The sequence below is a fragment of the Barbus barbus genome (genome assembly GCF_936440315.1).
Source record: "Barbus barbus genome assembly, chromosome: 41".
Taxonomy (NCBI): domain Eukaryota; kingdom Metazoa; phylum Chordata; class Actinopteri; order Cypriniformes; family Cyprinidae; genus Barbus; species Barbus barbus.
This window is the reverse complement of record NC_136719.1, coordinates 19,251,482-19,264,747: the sequence shown is the minus strand read 5'-3', so window position 1 is coordinate 19,264,747 and position 13,266 is coordinate 19,251,482. Positions and strand designations below refer to the sequence as shown.

Below are 13,266 nucleotides of genomic sequence, written 5' to 3'. Positions count from 1 at the left end.
CGTCACAAACATGACGACTTTCCTTCATTTCACTGCATCTTGCATCACTCCTTCTATTTGCCCTCCTCTCGCCTCTCTCATTTCAGCTCTGTGTGAGACTGCCATTGATTTATTCACTAAAATGCACCATTATTAAATAAGCATAATTTGACGGCCTCGTTATTCGACAGCCATGTTTGTTCTTTCAGTAAAATTAGCATTTATCATCTGCTAATGCATTAACCCAGATGGGTGAATACCTCAAAAAAACAAATGCAGTATAATGCAAATAACATCATCTTTATGTTAATGGACTCTTAACTCCTGAATATACAAACCCTGAAACCCCTTAATGCGCTAATAACTTGTTTTTTTGAGTGGCCATCATGACTGTTTTCTAGTATAGCTTCTGTCTATCTCCAAATCTGTATGTTATGCCAATGAAATATGCCAAAATGGGTATCATAATTATATGTATGTCTTCACCAACCAGTAGTTTGCTTCAGCGACTACTTAAATCAGCTTGGACTAACCTGTTCCAGGCAACTATACAGGGGCAGTATGCGTTCTTGAATTTGATTTTTTTTTTAGTTTTTAAGTTGTTGATTATTTTATGTACATTTGTTTTAGATAAGCATATTTTACTGTCCTGTGCAGCATAACTTTGTTTTTTATGGTTTTGTGACTTCAATCAATTTGCAATAAAAAAAAATTTGATATAAGAACATATCTTTAAACTAGGTTTAGTTAGTTTTTCAGCAGATATATGTCAGTTCCCATAAGAAAGACAAATCAAAGTAATATATCTCAATTATTTCTTCAAAAATGCATTGATATCACATGGATGATACTGAATGATTTCTGAAGGATCATGTGACACTGAAGACTGCTGAAAAATCAGCTTTGCCATCACAGGAACAAATGACATTTAAAATATATTAGAATCGAAACTAGTTCCACTATAACTTTTCAGTTTTTTTGGATTAAATAAATGCAACTTGGTGAGCATGAGAGATTGAATATGCAAAGATTACGGTTTATCACCATCCAGACCTGACCTCTATAAACGCACCTCATCTTGTCTCGCCAATCAGCACTCACTCTCACGTGTGACCCTGAAGCATGACCCCCTCAAACACAATACAACATGTGGACACGCTCAAACACACACACACACACACACACACACACTCTCTCCACACTCAGTGTTTGCAGGCTGTCTCAGTGGTGTAATCATAATTATTTCCACATGCATTAAGAGAGTCATTTTCTCTCACCGCTGTTGAGTAAATTGCCGGTTTGCTACCTCACCGTCCCCACTGCGGCCGAGCAGTGTGTGTGCAGACATCGCCGCGACAATTACGCAGCTGATATTACATCGTCCTGTGATGCTTATGTGTATTTGTAATGTCCATAAGTGAAAATAATACTCACTGCCACAAACAGAGCAAGGGGAAAAAAAGTATTTTCTGGGGTGAAAGGAGAAATGTTTTGCAGGGAAGAGAGGTATTGGTATTCCACAGGCGCGCTCAGCCGTCAGAACGAGGGAATAACCCTTTCATGTATTTTTCATGCTCGTTAACCACTCCCGTCGGGGTGCTGTTTGTTCTCTCTTCCTCTATCTGCCTTATCTTTCCCTCTCTCTCTTCGGTTTTCTACCTGCTCTGTCTTCAACAAACCCTCAGCTCTTTCTTTTTCTCTCTTCCCAAGTTATTGACCAGAACTCTAGAGATCCCCGTTTGTGTCGTGTGTTTGTCATTTGTGGGTTTGTGTCTGTGTCTGTCTCATCCCTCAAAGCAAAGATAGAAAGAAAGAGACGGGGGTGGTCAAAATAAAATAAAAAAAATTAAAAAATGGACAAAGATAGTCTGGAGTGACTGACAAGGGAAGGCAACTAAAGTGTTTCACACTTTCTGTTTTCCCCTCCATCAAAACCCAGCCATTATTATACAACAAATAAAAAGGAAATACACAGGTATTCTTGACGATAAGTGACGTCACTTGCTGATGTTTGTGTATTTGTGTGTTTCAGGACAGAGTCTGTTGCTGAGAAGATGCTAACCAACTGGTTTGCTTTCCTGCTTCATAGGTTCTTGAAGGTAACTTGCTTCTTTGGCTTCCTGTAACAGTACTAGTCTCATCTAGACAGACTTTTGATGCACAGCATGAAGTCTGGTTCACTCTGCAGCTTATTCTGGCTCAGAGCTGCCCAATAAGACAGGAAGTGCCAGTCATGTCATGATCAACTACAGTTTGTATGTTTATAGGAGCTCATTCAAATAATTGGAGTCTCTGCAAATAGTTGTAGGAGAAATTTCAAAGACATTAATGTGTTTAGACTTTATGGTCGGACTTTAGAGTTTTAGCATTCAGTTGTGCTCAGGATATTATGTTTACTTGCTACTGCTAAGTGTCTCGAACTAAAATATATTTTTATATCTTGCCATGAATGGAGTGAATCCAGACAGTGTGTAGTTAAGCAGAAATGTATGTGAGTAACCTGGGAATGTTTAAAACAATTTTTTTGAGAAAGCTTTTGGCATTTTTATGTTGGTCAAAAATTGTCAAAGTAAACATGAATGTGCAGTATATAATACATACTGCATACTAACTGTACACATTATGCAATAATAAACATTTACTATGGTAGTCTGTTATGTACTTGTACATTGTTACCACATGATCTTGATAGATTAGACATGACTTCACTATGTTCGTATTTAATATAAAATTTTAAATAGAAATCCTGTTGCACTGCAAATGTCTTTACAATTCAAGTCAATGCATCCTTACTGAATAAAAGTATTCATTTCTTTCAAAAAATGAATGGTTGTGTCCATACTATATACTGCAGAAATAGTAGTATGCTAGTGTGATATTTCAAAGAAGCATTAGACCAGTCAGCGTATAAGAAGTGATAATAATAATGTGTGTTGGTGTCTGTGTTTACAGGAGTGTGCAGGTGAGCCTCTCTTCATGCTGTACTGTGCTATAAAACAGCAGATGGAAAAAGGCCCAATAGACGCCATCACCGGAGAAGCCCGATACTCCCTCAGTGAGGACAAACTCATCCGGCAACAGATTGACTACAAGACACTGGTCAGCATCATACACCCTCATAGCCACACCACACGATAAACATAGTATCTAATAAACTCTCATGAATGTCAGTGCTGTTAGTGTGTGTGTGTGTGTGTTTAAAAGCAGACAGTCTGGCCGAGGGAGGGTAGCATTCATTAGTCTCTTCATACCCTGCTAAGGCTGAGATTGGGGTCCTGCAGAGGGTGTGAAATTAGATTTCCCGGGCCAGGAAATGGCCTTTTCCAGAGCCACGCTCCGCACCTACGGCTTCACCGACCACAGCCCAACATCTCATCATCCTTATTCTCTTTTTTTCCCCTCCAGATCTTAAACTGTGTCAATCCAGAGAACGAGAACAGCCCAGAGATCCCGGTCAAGGTTCTGAACTGCGACACCATCACGCAGGTCAAAGAAAAGATTCTGGATGCCGTGTATAAGAACATGCCGTATTCACAGAGACCCAAAGCTGTGGACATGGACCTGGGTGAGTTTAACGTGTGCACACGAGTGTGATATTGCTTTCAAAATTTAAGTAAAAAATGTGTAACTAACATTTTAGCCGCAATATTGTGTTACTTTGTAAAAAACATTTTACCAAAAAAATGAAGCTGCAGCAGAATTAATCATTTAGCAGTTCTTTTGTTGCTGAATTTCTCAGTGTTTTGAAGGAAACTGAATGATTCAGTTTCTCAGTCACAGAGTCGTTTGTTTCATTCCTGAATGAATCGTTTTTCGTAAACATATAATTTGAGTGAATTATTTATTTGACAAAAATAGTCATCTGATATATTCTTGATTGCATTGTTCCTTTTGAACAAATCAGTTAGCTTGAATGATTCAATTACTCGCTCATAAAAAAATCGTTGAATTTCTAAATGATTGAACAGTGATTTTGAATTAATTGAGTGATTGATATATGTAAAGAAAATTTACATATATCAAGTTCCTTAATATATCAGTGTTTTAAAAGAATCAGTTGGATGAATGATTTATTTGCTCACTCAGAAAGAGTCACTTGTTTAATTTCTGAATGAATCTGTGGTTTTTAAACAAAATTGTTTGAATGATTCAATGACACGCTAATAAAAAAGTCACCACCTACTGCCGTGACAATGTAAGCTGCAGAAAGAGTCATAGAAAAGCTTTTTATTGATACATTTCAATTAGGGCTGTCAAAGTTAAAAACGCGTGAACACAAATTCATTTTAACGGCACTAATTTTATTAACGCGCAGTTAACGCAGCGCGCATTTTCTGTTTGACCCGTGGCCTAGCTCGTAGTTGAAGAAATGGAGATGCACAGTGTTGCCAACTTAGCGACTTTGCAGACACCTTTAGCAACTTTTTTTCCCCTCAAAAAAGCACCCAAACCAAACTTATTTAGTTTCTGAGATTCGCCGGTACTGCCGTGTGAGCGCGAGGTCTTGCTTTCCCAGCGCACGCACACACCTCTCTCTCTCTCTCTTTGCGTCTGCTCTGTTCAGCGAGCGGCGGAGAGGAGCAGTGCTTTCAGTTAAACACAGATATTAAGTTGCTTCTCTAATTTTACATCCAAAATATACCTGAAATCACAGCACAGCTTATCTTTATCTTATGTGCATTTGATTTCATCAGACGACGGCTCGATTATCAGGATTTTTTCCAGCATCTTGGAAGGGAGAGCTGGTTATGTAGTCTTAATGAGTCGCGTTTCAGTCACTATTTCATATTCATTCAAATGTAAACTTATTTTGATTTGATTCCATGTATGTAATGCATAAACAGTGATAGAAATGTACACTTTTTGCGCGCGCATACACAAGCAGGTGTGTGTGAGTGTGTGACCCAGGTAAAAGCTGACAGACGGCGCTGACAGACTGACTCCACAATTAATTTCTGGCACACAAACGCCTATCTCACACACACACGCCACACAAAAGCCCCCTGTCAGCGGTGCAAATCATCCTTCCAGCACCTTGGCCAGAGCAATCTCTTCCATGATGATGTTCTGTCTCTGTAGCTGCAGAACTGGCATTGCTTTTGTGTGTGTCTATGTGTGTGTGTTGGGGGTAGGTTTCTGCAAGCATCATCTGTGCATTTGGCAACCACGTAAACTAATAAACCCCATTCAACAGAGGAGAAAATCAATGATCACTCTCACTCTGAGCCTGTCTGTATCCTATCAGCTCTCTCTTTAGCATTTAATTATACCCTACTGTGCATACATACACACATTTCTAACCCATGTGAAAAGACACATTCAGAGCTTTGGATCAAATCAATCTGCTTTGAGCTGGGGGAGATTCACTGTGCCTGTTTTAATGGCACATATTTGATTTTTCAGAGTGGCGTCAGGGACGAATGGCCCGAGTGGTCCTGCAGGATGAAGACATCACCACTAAGATTGAAAATGATTGGAAGAGGCTCAACACTCTCATGCACTATCAGGTACAATAGAGGACAGACACGCTCATACATAATCTTATGGTGCCCTCTTCTGTCTAAGTGGGTAGACATTAAAAGGGACGTATCGTGAATTTTCTTTACTCTATTGATAGAAAAAAAGAATCTGATGTACTGTGTAGACATACATTCTCAATGCAAAGCTCTCTCCCCAGGGCAAAAAAATAGAAAGAAATCATGTTCTTATCAGTATTTTTCCTAGTGAACATATAGTAATATCCTTAAAGCTTAAAATGGAATGAAAAAATTGTAATGCTACAAAACTGTAGATTATAGCATCTTAAAAACATCAGGAATCATTCAAATTGCTACAACATGCTACAAAAAGAAATCCTCTGTATATCCATTTAACTCCTCAGACATGAAACAATAATTAGGTTCAACCAAAAAAAAAAAAATGTATCTCTAACAGTGCTCCAAAATGTCTCGCTGTGAGTGTTTGGCTCCAGGGAGACAGACAGCAGATCTCACTACACAGGACAATATAATAGAGGACAATTATTGAGCTTGGCCACTGAAAATTTTAAGTGTGTTGCTGGAAAAGTGCGTGCGTGTGTGTCTCTGTGTGTGTGTGTGTGTGTGTGTGTGTGAGAGAGAGAGATAGATTTGTCCTTTACCTTCAGCGGATTAATTACAGCCTTTACCTTGTCTTTACTTCAGACACCACAGAGACAGCACACATCAGAGCAGCTACCTGATAACAGCACTTATTGAGAGAGAGAGAGAGAGAGAGTATGTGCACATTTTGCCTCTTCTTGTGTCCATAGGAGATGCCACGGGACATGCGCACACATATTCTCATTATTAGTCCTGAAAGAGCTCATCAAATGTGCTTTCCTAGTGTGATCTGAGGAAGAGACAGACATGAAAAGAGATCATACAGAAAAAAGGAAATATCATTTTCATGTCATAGTGTTGAGAACTACCTTTGCTAAAATTTACCATGGTAAACATTTTCCCACAAAATACCATACTTAGTTGTTGTTACTTCAGTGGAACTGTGATAACTGTATATTAGCCAACTTTTTCCCATTCACAAACTGCCTTTATTATTAGTAGCTTCATCTTTCTTATTATTCTTATAGAAAAATAAATTATATTATATAATATATTAATACATATGTATAATATATTACATATTATATAAAATAGATAAATATACATTGTGTATATTCCAAATTATATTAAATTTTTATTATATAATTATATTTCTATATATAAATTATTATATTATTACAAATTATTATTATATACTTTTATTATTTTCTATATTTATCAATTCATTCTGGTCCTCAAATCTGATTAGCTGATAAGAATATAATCGTTTCACCATTTATACCACTCCGCTTGCGGTATTTCTCACAGTGGTGTCATGGCAGACAACCAAATCCACTATAGTTTTAAAAAATAATACTGCTTTTGTGTCATGGAATGTAGTTTTAAGAGATTTATTTTTAGCAAAATCTCATCCCGTTATATTTTATGTAACATTAATACTGTATATCAGAGCGATGCCTTTGTACTTTTGACTGAAGGCCTAGCAACTGTTATGATGGCTGTTGTTGTTTTCCTCTGCATACTGTATGTCATTTGGTGCAGAAGTGTGTGACACATTCAAAGTAAATCACGAGGTATCTTGCTTAGGGAGTTGTATACTCACTATTTGCTATATTAACTCCACAGAGACTGGTGAAATAGAGAGTTTAGGGAAAGAAAAGAGAAAACAGAAGGCAGGGAGATGTAGAGAACACTGCATTAAAATACATGACTCTTGAGCCCTCCACACAAGCACCCTCACCTCTCCTGAAATACTACGGATATGCTAATCTCCGCCATTCGTCGAGTTCCTTAATAGAGTAAGGGCATATTTTAAGAGAGCAGACAGTCTAATCAGCAGCTGTGTCTCTCTAACATTTCGTGCTGTGGCTTCATAAACCTGTGGTCACCATATTCTTCACTGATTGCTCTTTTTGATTGCACAGGGCTGATTAGAGCACTAGTGTAAAAAAAAGTTTTCATCAGTCTGAATGCTAGCTTGAACATTTTTCTCTAGGCTCTGCTGCTTCTCCCACTCACTTGCTCTCTTTCTTCTTTCTCACTCGTCCACTCTTACTTGAAATCAGTGAGCCTCTTGACCTTGCGTAGGCTGAGTGACATTACAGAGGACTGGCAGCGTGTCCCTGAGGGGCCACCGTACTCCTCAAATTTCCAATTTAAATAGTTGGAGCAGCATGAGAGACACTGGCATTAACAATTCAAATAAACAGGCCCCTGTTAATGTGTGCGTTATTATCCCTCACAGGGAATGTTGCAGCAGTAGTTGTATAGCCCAGTACTTTCAATAAGGTTCTTTAAATAGGAGTGTGCAAAACGATGTATTTCCAAACTCCACTAGTTACCTAAACCTAACCTAGATTGGCAGTCTTACCTGGTTTAAGGTGGAGTTTAGCTGGTCTAACTAAACCTGACAGGCTGACAAGTGCCCAACACCTTTCTAAAACCATCAAAACAGACAAGGTTAGATACACCAGCAGTCCTGTTTTGACTGATATAAGTTGTTTTTACCAGGGTTTCTTAAGACCAACTAGTCTTACGTAGTTAAATAGTAAACATAGAAAAAAACGCTACTGTTTGAAAGGGTCAGCAAGATTTGTTTTTTTCTTTTGTTTGTCTCTCAAGTCTCTTAAGTTCACCAAGGCTGCATTTATTTGATCAAAGATACAGTAATATTGTGAAATATTACAATTTATAATGACTGCTTTTTATTTTAATATATTTTAAAATGTAATTTATTCTGTGATGTCAAAGCTAAAAAAAATTAGCACCCATTACTCCAGTCTTCAGTGTCACGTGATCTTTCAGAAATCATTCTATTATGCTGATTTAGTGCTCAAAAATATTTATAATTATTAGTAATGTTGAAAACAGCTATACTGCTTAATATTTTTGTGGAAACCATGATAAATTATTTGTTCAAGATTGTTTTTGATGAAATACAAAGATCAAAAGAACAGCATATATTTGAAACAAATCTTTTGTAACATTGATCAAAAAATATTTATTATTAATAATAAAAAATTGTGCTGCTTAATATGTTTGTTTTTCATGATTCTTTGATGAATACTTCAAAAGAAGAGCATTTATTTGAAACAGTAACCTTCTGTAATATTATAAATGTCTTTACTGTCACTTTTAATCAATTTAATGTTTCCTCTTTGGTTAATAGAAGTTAATAGAAGAACCGACTCACGCATAAAGAAAGTCACTTTTTTGTTTATGAATGAATTTGTTTTGGATTTAAATTTATTTCTAATTAAAAATCTAGATAACTGAGTCTTTAACAGAATCAGTCGTGTGTGTGTGCGTTTAGCACAAGCCCTTGATGCTCATAAGTGTAAGTAAGCTTTGTTGGCTCCAAAAGAAAATAGATAAACACCTCTGTTGTATATCATTGTGTAAGACGCTTGGCATAGATCACTGCCAGGGGTTAAGCTGTCTTTTCGAGTGCTGACAAAGCTCAAGGACTTACAGTCTGACATACAAGCCTGTTTGTCAACTGCTGATCGCTTATAGTCAAGTCAAGTCAATATTATTTGTATAGCGCTTTTAACAATGCAAATTGTGTCAAAGCAGCTTTACATCAGCTTGATATAAAGCTGGGTGGCTTTATATCAGCTTTAGAGTATTTAGACGGGGAAATAGTGTTATTCTCCTCTGGCCAGACAAAATCAGCCGTTTAAATCTAGGCTAAAGCAGAATCAGATTGTGCAAAGGACTCATCTGGTTCCTGTGGTCTTGTCCCGATGGCCGTCTTGGAGACAGGGTCTTCACTGGGGATCAGTCTCTGGGGCTCATCTAGGTGTCCTGGCTGTAGAGGTCATCTCTAGGTGCTGATCCACCGTCTGATCTGGATACAGTCTGGATCTGGGTGGCTATGGTGACCTTGGAAAAAGAAAGAAACAGACTAATATTAGCGTAGATGCCATTCTTCCAACAATGTAACAAGTACATCAGGTGTTTGGGAAGTGTTCCCGGTTCCGGTTGACCTAATTAATGCAGCCTAACAATCCTTACAATTCCAATCCGGATTGGAATTATAGAAATACGATAGTGTATTATGTGTAAGCCAGGTTAAAGAGATGGGTCTTTAATCTAGATTTAAACTGACAGAGTGATACTAGATACTAGACATACAATGCAGACTTACGTTATATATTTTAACTGTTAATAGTTAAATTCCCTTGGATTTCCCTTTTTAGGCATCTTACATTTTACATCTCAACACATTAACCGTGTGTATCATGATGCTTTCATCCATCTCAGCTATTAAACGCCCATCATTCTGCTGTGTTTATCATGTGGCAAAGGCGTTTCACGCTCTTTGTGCTAGCGTGACCGAGCCTGCCGTATTTCAAAAAAGAGGCAGAATGGCGGACACATCGCCTCATCCTTCCCCACCGTCTGGATGCGGCATCTGAGTTAAAGGCGCGTTAGCTTGCGGATCGCCATCAGATAGAGCACAGGCAGGAGGATCAGAGAGACATGGGGAAAGGGGGTCAGCTGTCTGCTTGATGCAAACGTTATCATGAGGAAAGCTCAACCCTTATCACTCTCACACCCACCGGCAGCCCGCCTGCCTGGCTGAGGATTATCCCTCAAGGGCAAATGCATCTCCCCTCCATCATTTAGGCTCTGTACGGCCACCTTCACCACAGAAACCCACTGTGAGAGAAGAAGAGTATATTGTACATGTGGCGGCACGGGAGGCTACTGTAGATTAGGGCTGTATACCTTGGAGAACCTGGCGATACGATACATACCTCGATACACAGGTCACGATTCGATATGTACCTCGATACAGAGCTGTCTCGATACGATTTGATACAATGTGACACGATTCGATACGATTCAATAAAAATACATGGGCCAGAGCCAATTAGTTAATGCTGAACACATTTACTCAACAAACAGAACTCTGCATTTTTCTTCAATTTAATGAAGACAAAAGTGCATTATAACAAAGTGCATTTTGCTTAAATATTTGCAACTTTAAGTGCTTTGATTAATTGTACACAAATTGTATTAATCTGGAAATTACCACAAGTCAACATTTAACTTTCCAAGGGTACAGTCTGAGCTCACACAAGCACAAAATCTTCTTATTATTATTCTTAACTTCTTATTAAATCTTCTTATAATTCTTTTTTGTGACACCATGTACTGCCATAACATATTTCACTATGAAATCACTTAAAGGTGCCATAGAATGCATTGATACAGTATTTTAAATTGTTCTCTGATATCTACACAGAAGGTATGTGGCTTAGGTAAGGGCAAAAAATCTCCAGAAACAATTTTACATGTCCATTTACAACCCTAGGATTTCTCCCTAGAATGAAACGGTCTGTTATTGGCTTATTTGGCAGGGTCATGAATAATAATGAGCTCTGCTCTGATTGGCTGTTTCACAGTACGGCTCATCAGCAAGAAGGAAGCACAGGGAGGAAAATATATATTTAAATACTTTCTCTCGCAGTTATATCGTCGGGTAATTATACTGTATATAAAACGCGGGCATCAGGGAGCCGTTATTAATATGCGAGGCATTGAAACTGCTTTTGAACGATCCATCGATCGAGTTATAGTTCACTTTCAAGAGACGCGATCACACAAACTATGTTTACATTATGGAGCAACAGTACTTACCACACATTTCACAAGATCAGATGCTTGTCAGTGGTGCTCAGGATCTGTAAGTCATTCGCCATCATCCTCATCTCTCCTTACTGAGAGTGAAATCTTATGTACTGTCACAGGCTACCGCTAGCAAGGAGCTAACCATGTCCCTTTAGTGGCTCGCGTTATTTGCTTTCTGTGCCTTTCTGAATACAGACACCAACCCATCCCTGCACTTCACACCCCCTGCACGGCCTGGAACATAACATTTATTTTGTTATTTTCGCTGTTGTCCGCGCTTGTTTATTTACAATACCTGCAGAGCTTCTGATGGTTCGGCCGGCTTAGAACAAGGGCGGGTTTATGCAAATGTTCTGATTCGCCTGTTTTTCAGTGGTCTTTTTTAATCACAAGATTTACATATGAAGGAGAAAACTATGGTGTTTGAGGCTCACTGTATGTCATTTCCATGTACAGAACTGTTATTATTTAAATATGCCAGGGTAAAGACAGTTTTTCATTCTATGGCACCTTTAAATGCTACATCTTGCTTTAACATTTTCCATGAGTTTTTTTGAAACTCGCGGGCGCCGCTGCGCCCCCTAATGGCTGGGCGGAGTATCGATACTAAGGGCTAGAATATCGATACTGTATCTTTTTTTATTATATCGGTATGTATCTAAGAATCGATATTTTGAGCACACCCCTACTGTAGATGTTGTGGAGCCAAAAATATAAGGTACAAACCCCATTACCCAAAAATAATGTTCTCCAGTAACTAATATTTGATGCTCATGGAGGGAGCAAAAACATAAGAAAGACGTTTGTGAGTGTCATCCCACTTGGCCACCGCTCTGAGGTGATTCGTCCACAGTTCTGGACTCTTTCAAGTGTCTCTGCAGTCAGGCTATTAGGCCACTCTGCAGTGAGGGTCGGCCGAGGAGAAACCTGCACTAATAGGGTTGGGGCTTATGGGGGCGTACAGGGGCTAAAGTAACACCATCATCAGCCATGAGAGTGTAGGGAGGTGAGTGAAAACTCCTAACTACCCTTCACAGGAGCTCAGGAGGTGCTTATCGTCTCCATTATGGTGGACAGAGAGGTTTTCTGAAATGAAATGGACTTGAAATGTGATGTTTTATGTTGACGGGAGGTCTCAGGACTGTGGCACTTGACCTAGTTCGCTAGTATCTGAGAAACCTTTGGCTTATAAATGAGGATGTTGACCTATTCTCAGTAGCTTTTGTTAAATGAATAAAATTTGAAGTAATAAGTAATAATAAGATTATTAATAAGAAATAATTTAATAATAATAAGAAATGTTTCTTGAGCGGCAAATCAGCATATTAGAATCATTTCTGAAGGATTCTGAAGAGTAATGGCTGCAATATTGAGAGTACTAATTAATGAATCTCTGAAACATTTATTATATTCTCTGTGTTACAGCTAACACCTCCAAACCAGATAGTATGAGAATCGGTCAAGATTTTGCCAGCTTGCTTTCAGGAAGTTGCTTTCTTGTGCTGAATCGAGGTTGAGTCAGTTGCCTTTGTGAGAGTAGACCTCATTTCCTCTGCATCCCTTGACAGTTCAGATTAATACAGAAGATCAGATGGAGCACGAGCACTCACAGAGCAGACAGAGAAAAATGGAGAGTTTCACCCCAATTTATAAAAGTCCTGGACTCCATAACCTCATCTTTCCTCATCCCTTTCTGCTTTCTCATCTCTAAATGACTCAATCACTACATTCCCTCACCTGTCAAACTCTTCCTGTTGGCCTGCCTTTGTGTTTGTATTTTTACCATTACCCTCCATTCTATGTGTTAGCTACTTCTTTCGACCTGTGTACATGAATCCACCTAGAGCTGTTGTTGATTATAGTGTGGATTATTTATTTATTTATGCGATTTCATATTATTAAAAAGCTTATAATGCAGGTATTATTATTAAAAACAATATTTTATTGAGAATTATTATTATTTTTAGCATATTTTCTCTATCATGAAAAGCAGCTAAATTTTGCAACACTTTTTTCCCCTCTGATTTAATAATCTAATTTACGGGATGGATTATCAGTAGTTGCTTAG

At 38.3% G+C, this 13,266-nt stretch overlaps 1 protein-coding gene across 1 annotated transcript in view; it reads left to right on the top strand.

The window, feature by feature from the left end:
* The window catches only part of LOC306860340 (plexin-A2-like), a gene marked incomplete at both ends in the record, with an annotated part of 174,331 nt that overhangs the window by 146,698 nt on the left and 14,367 nt on the right, over nucleotides 1-13,266 (top strand). The window contains 4 exons of the mRNA XM_079401989.1: nucleotides 2,012-2,078; nucleotides 2,932-3,078; nucleotides 3,385-3,544; nucleotides 5,383-5,486. Of these exons, the coding sequence (XP_079258115.1) occupies nucleotides 2,012-2,078; nucleotides 2,932-3,078; nucleotides 3,385-3,544; nucleotides 5,383-5,486 (478 nt within the window). The remainder of the gene's footprint in view (nucleotides 1-2,011; nucleotides 2,079-2,931; nucleotides 3,079-3,384; nucleotides 3,545-5,382; nucleotides 5,487-13,266) is intronic.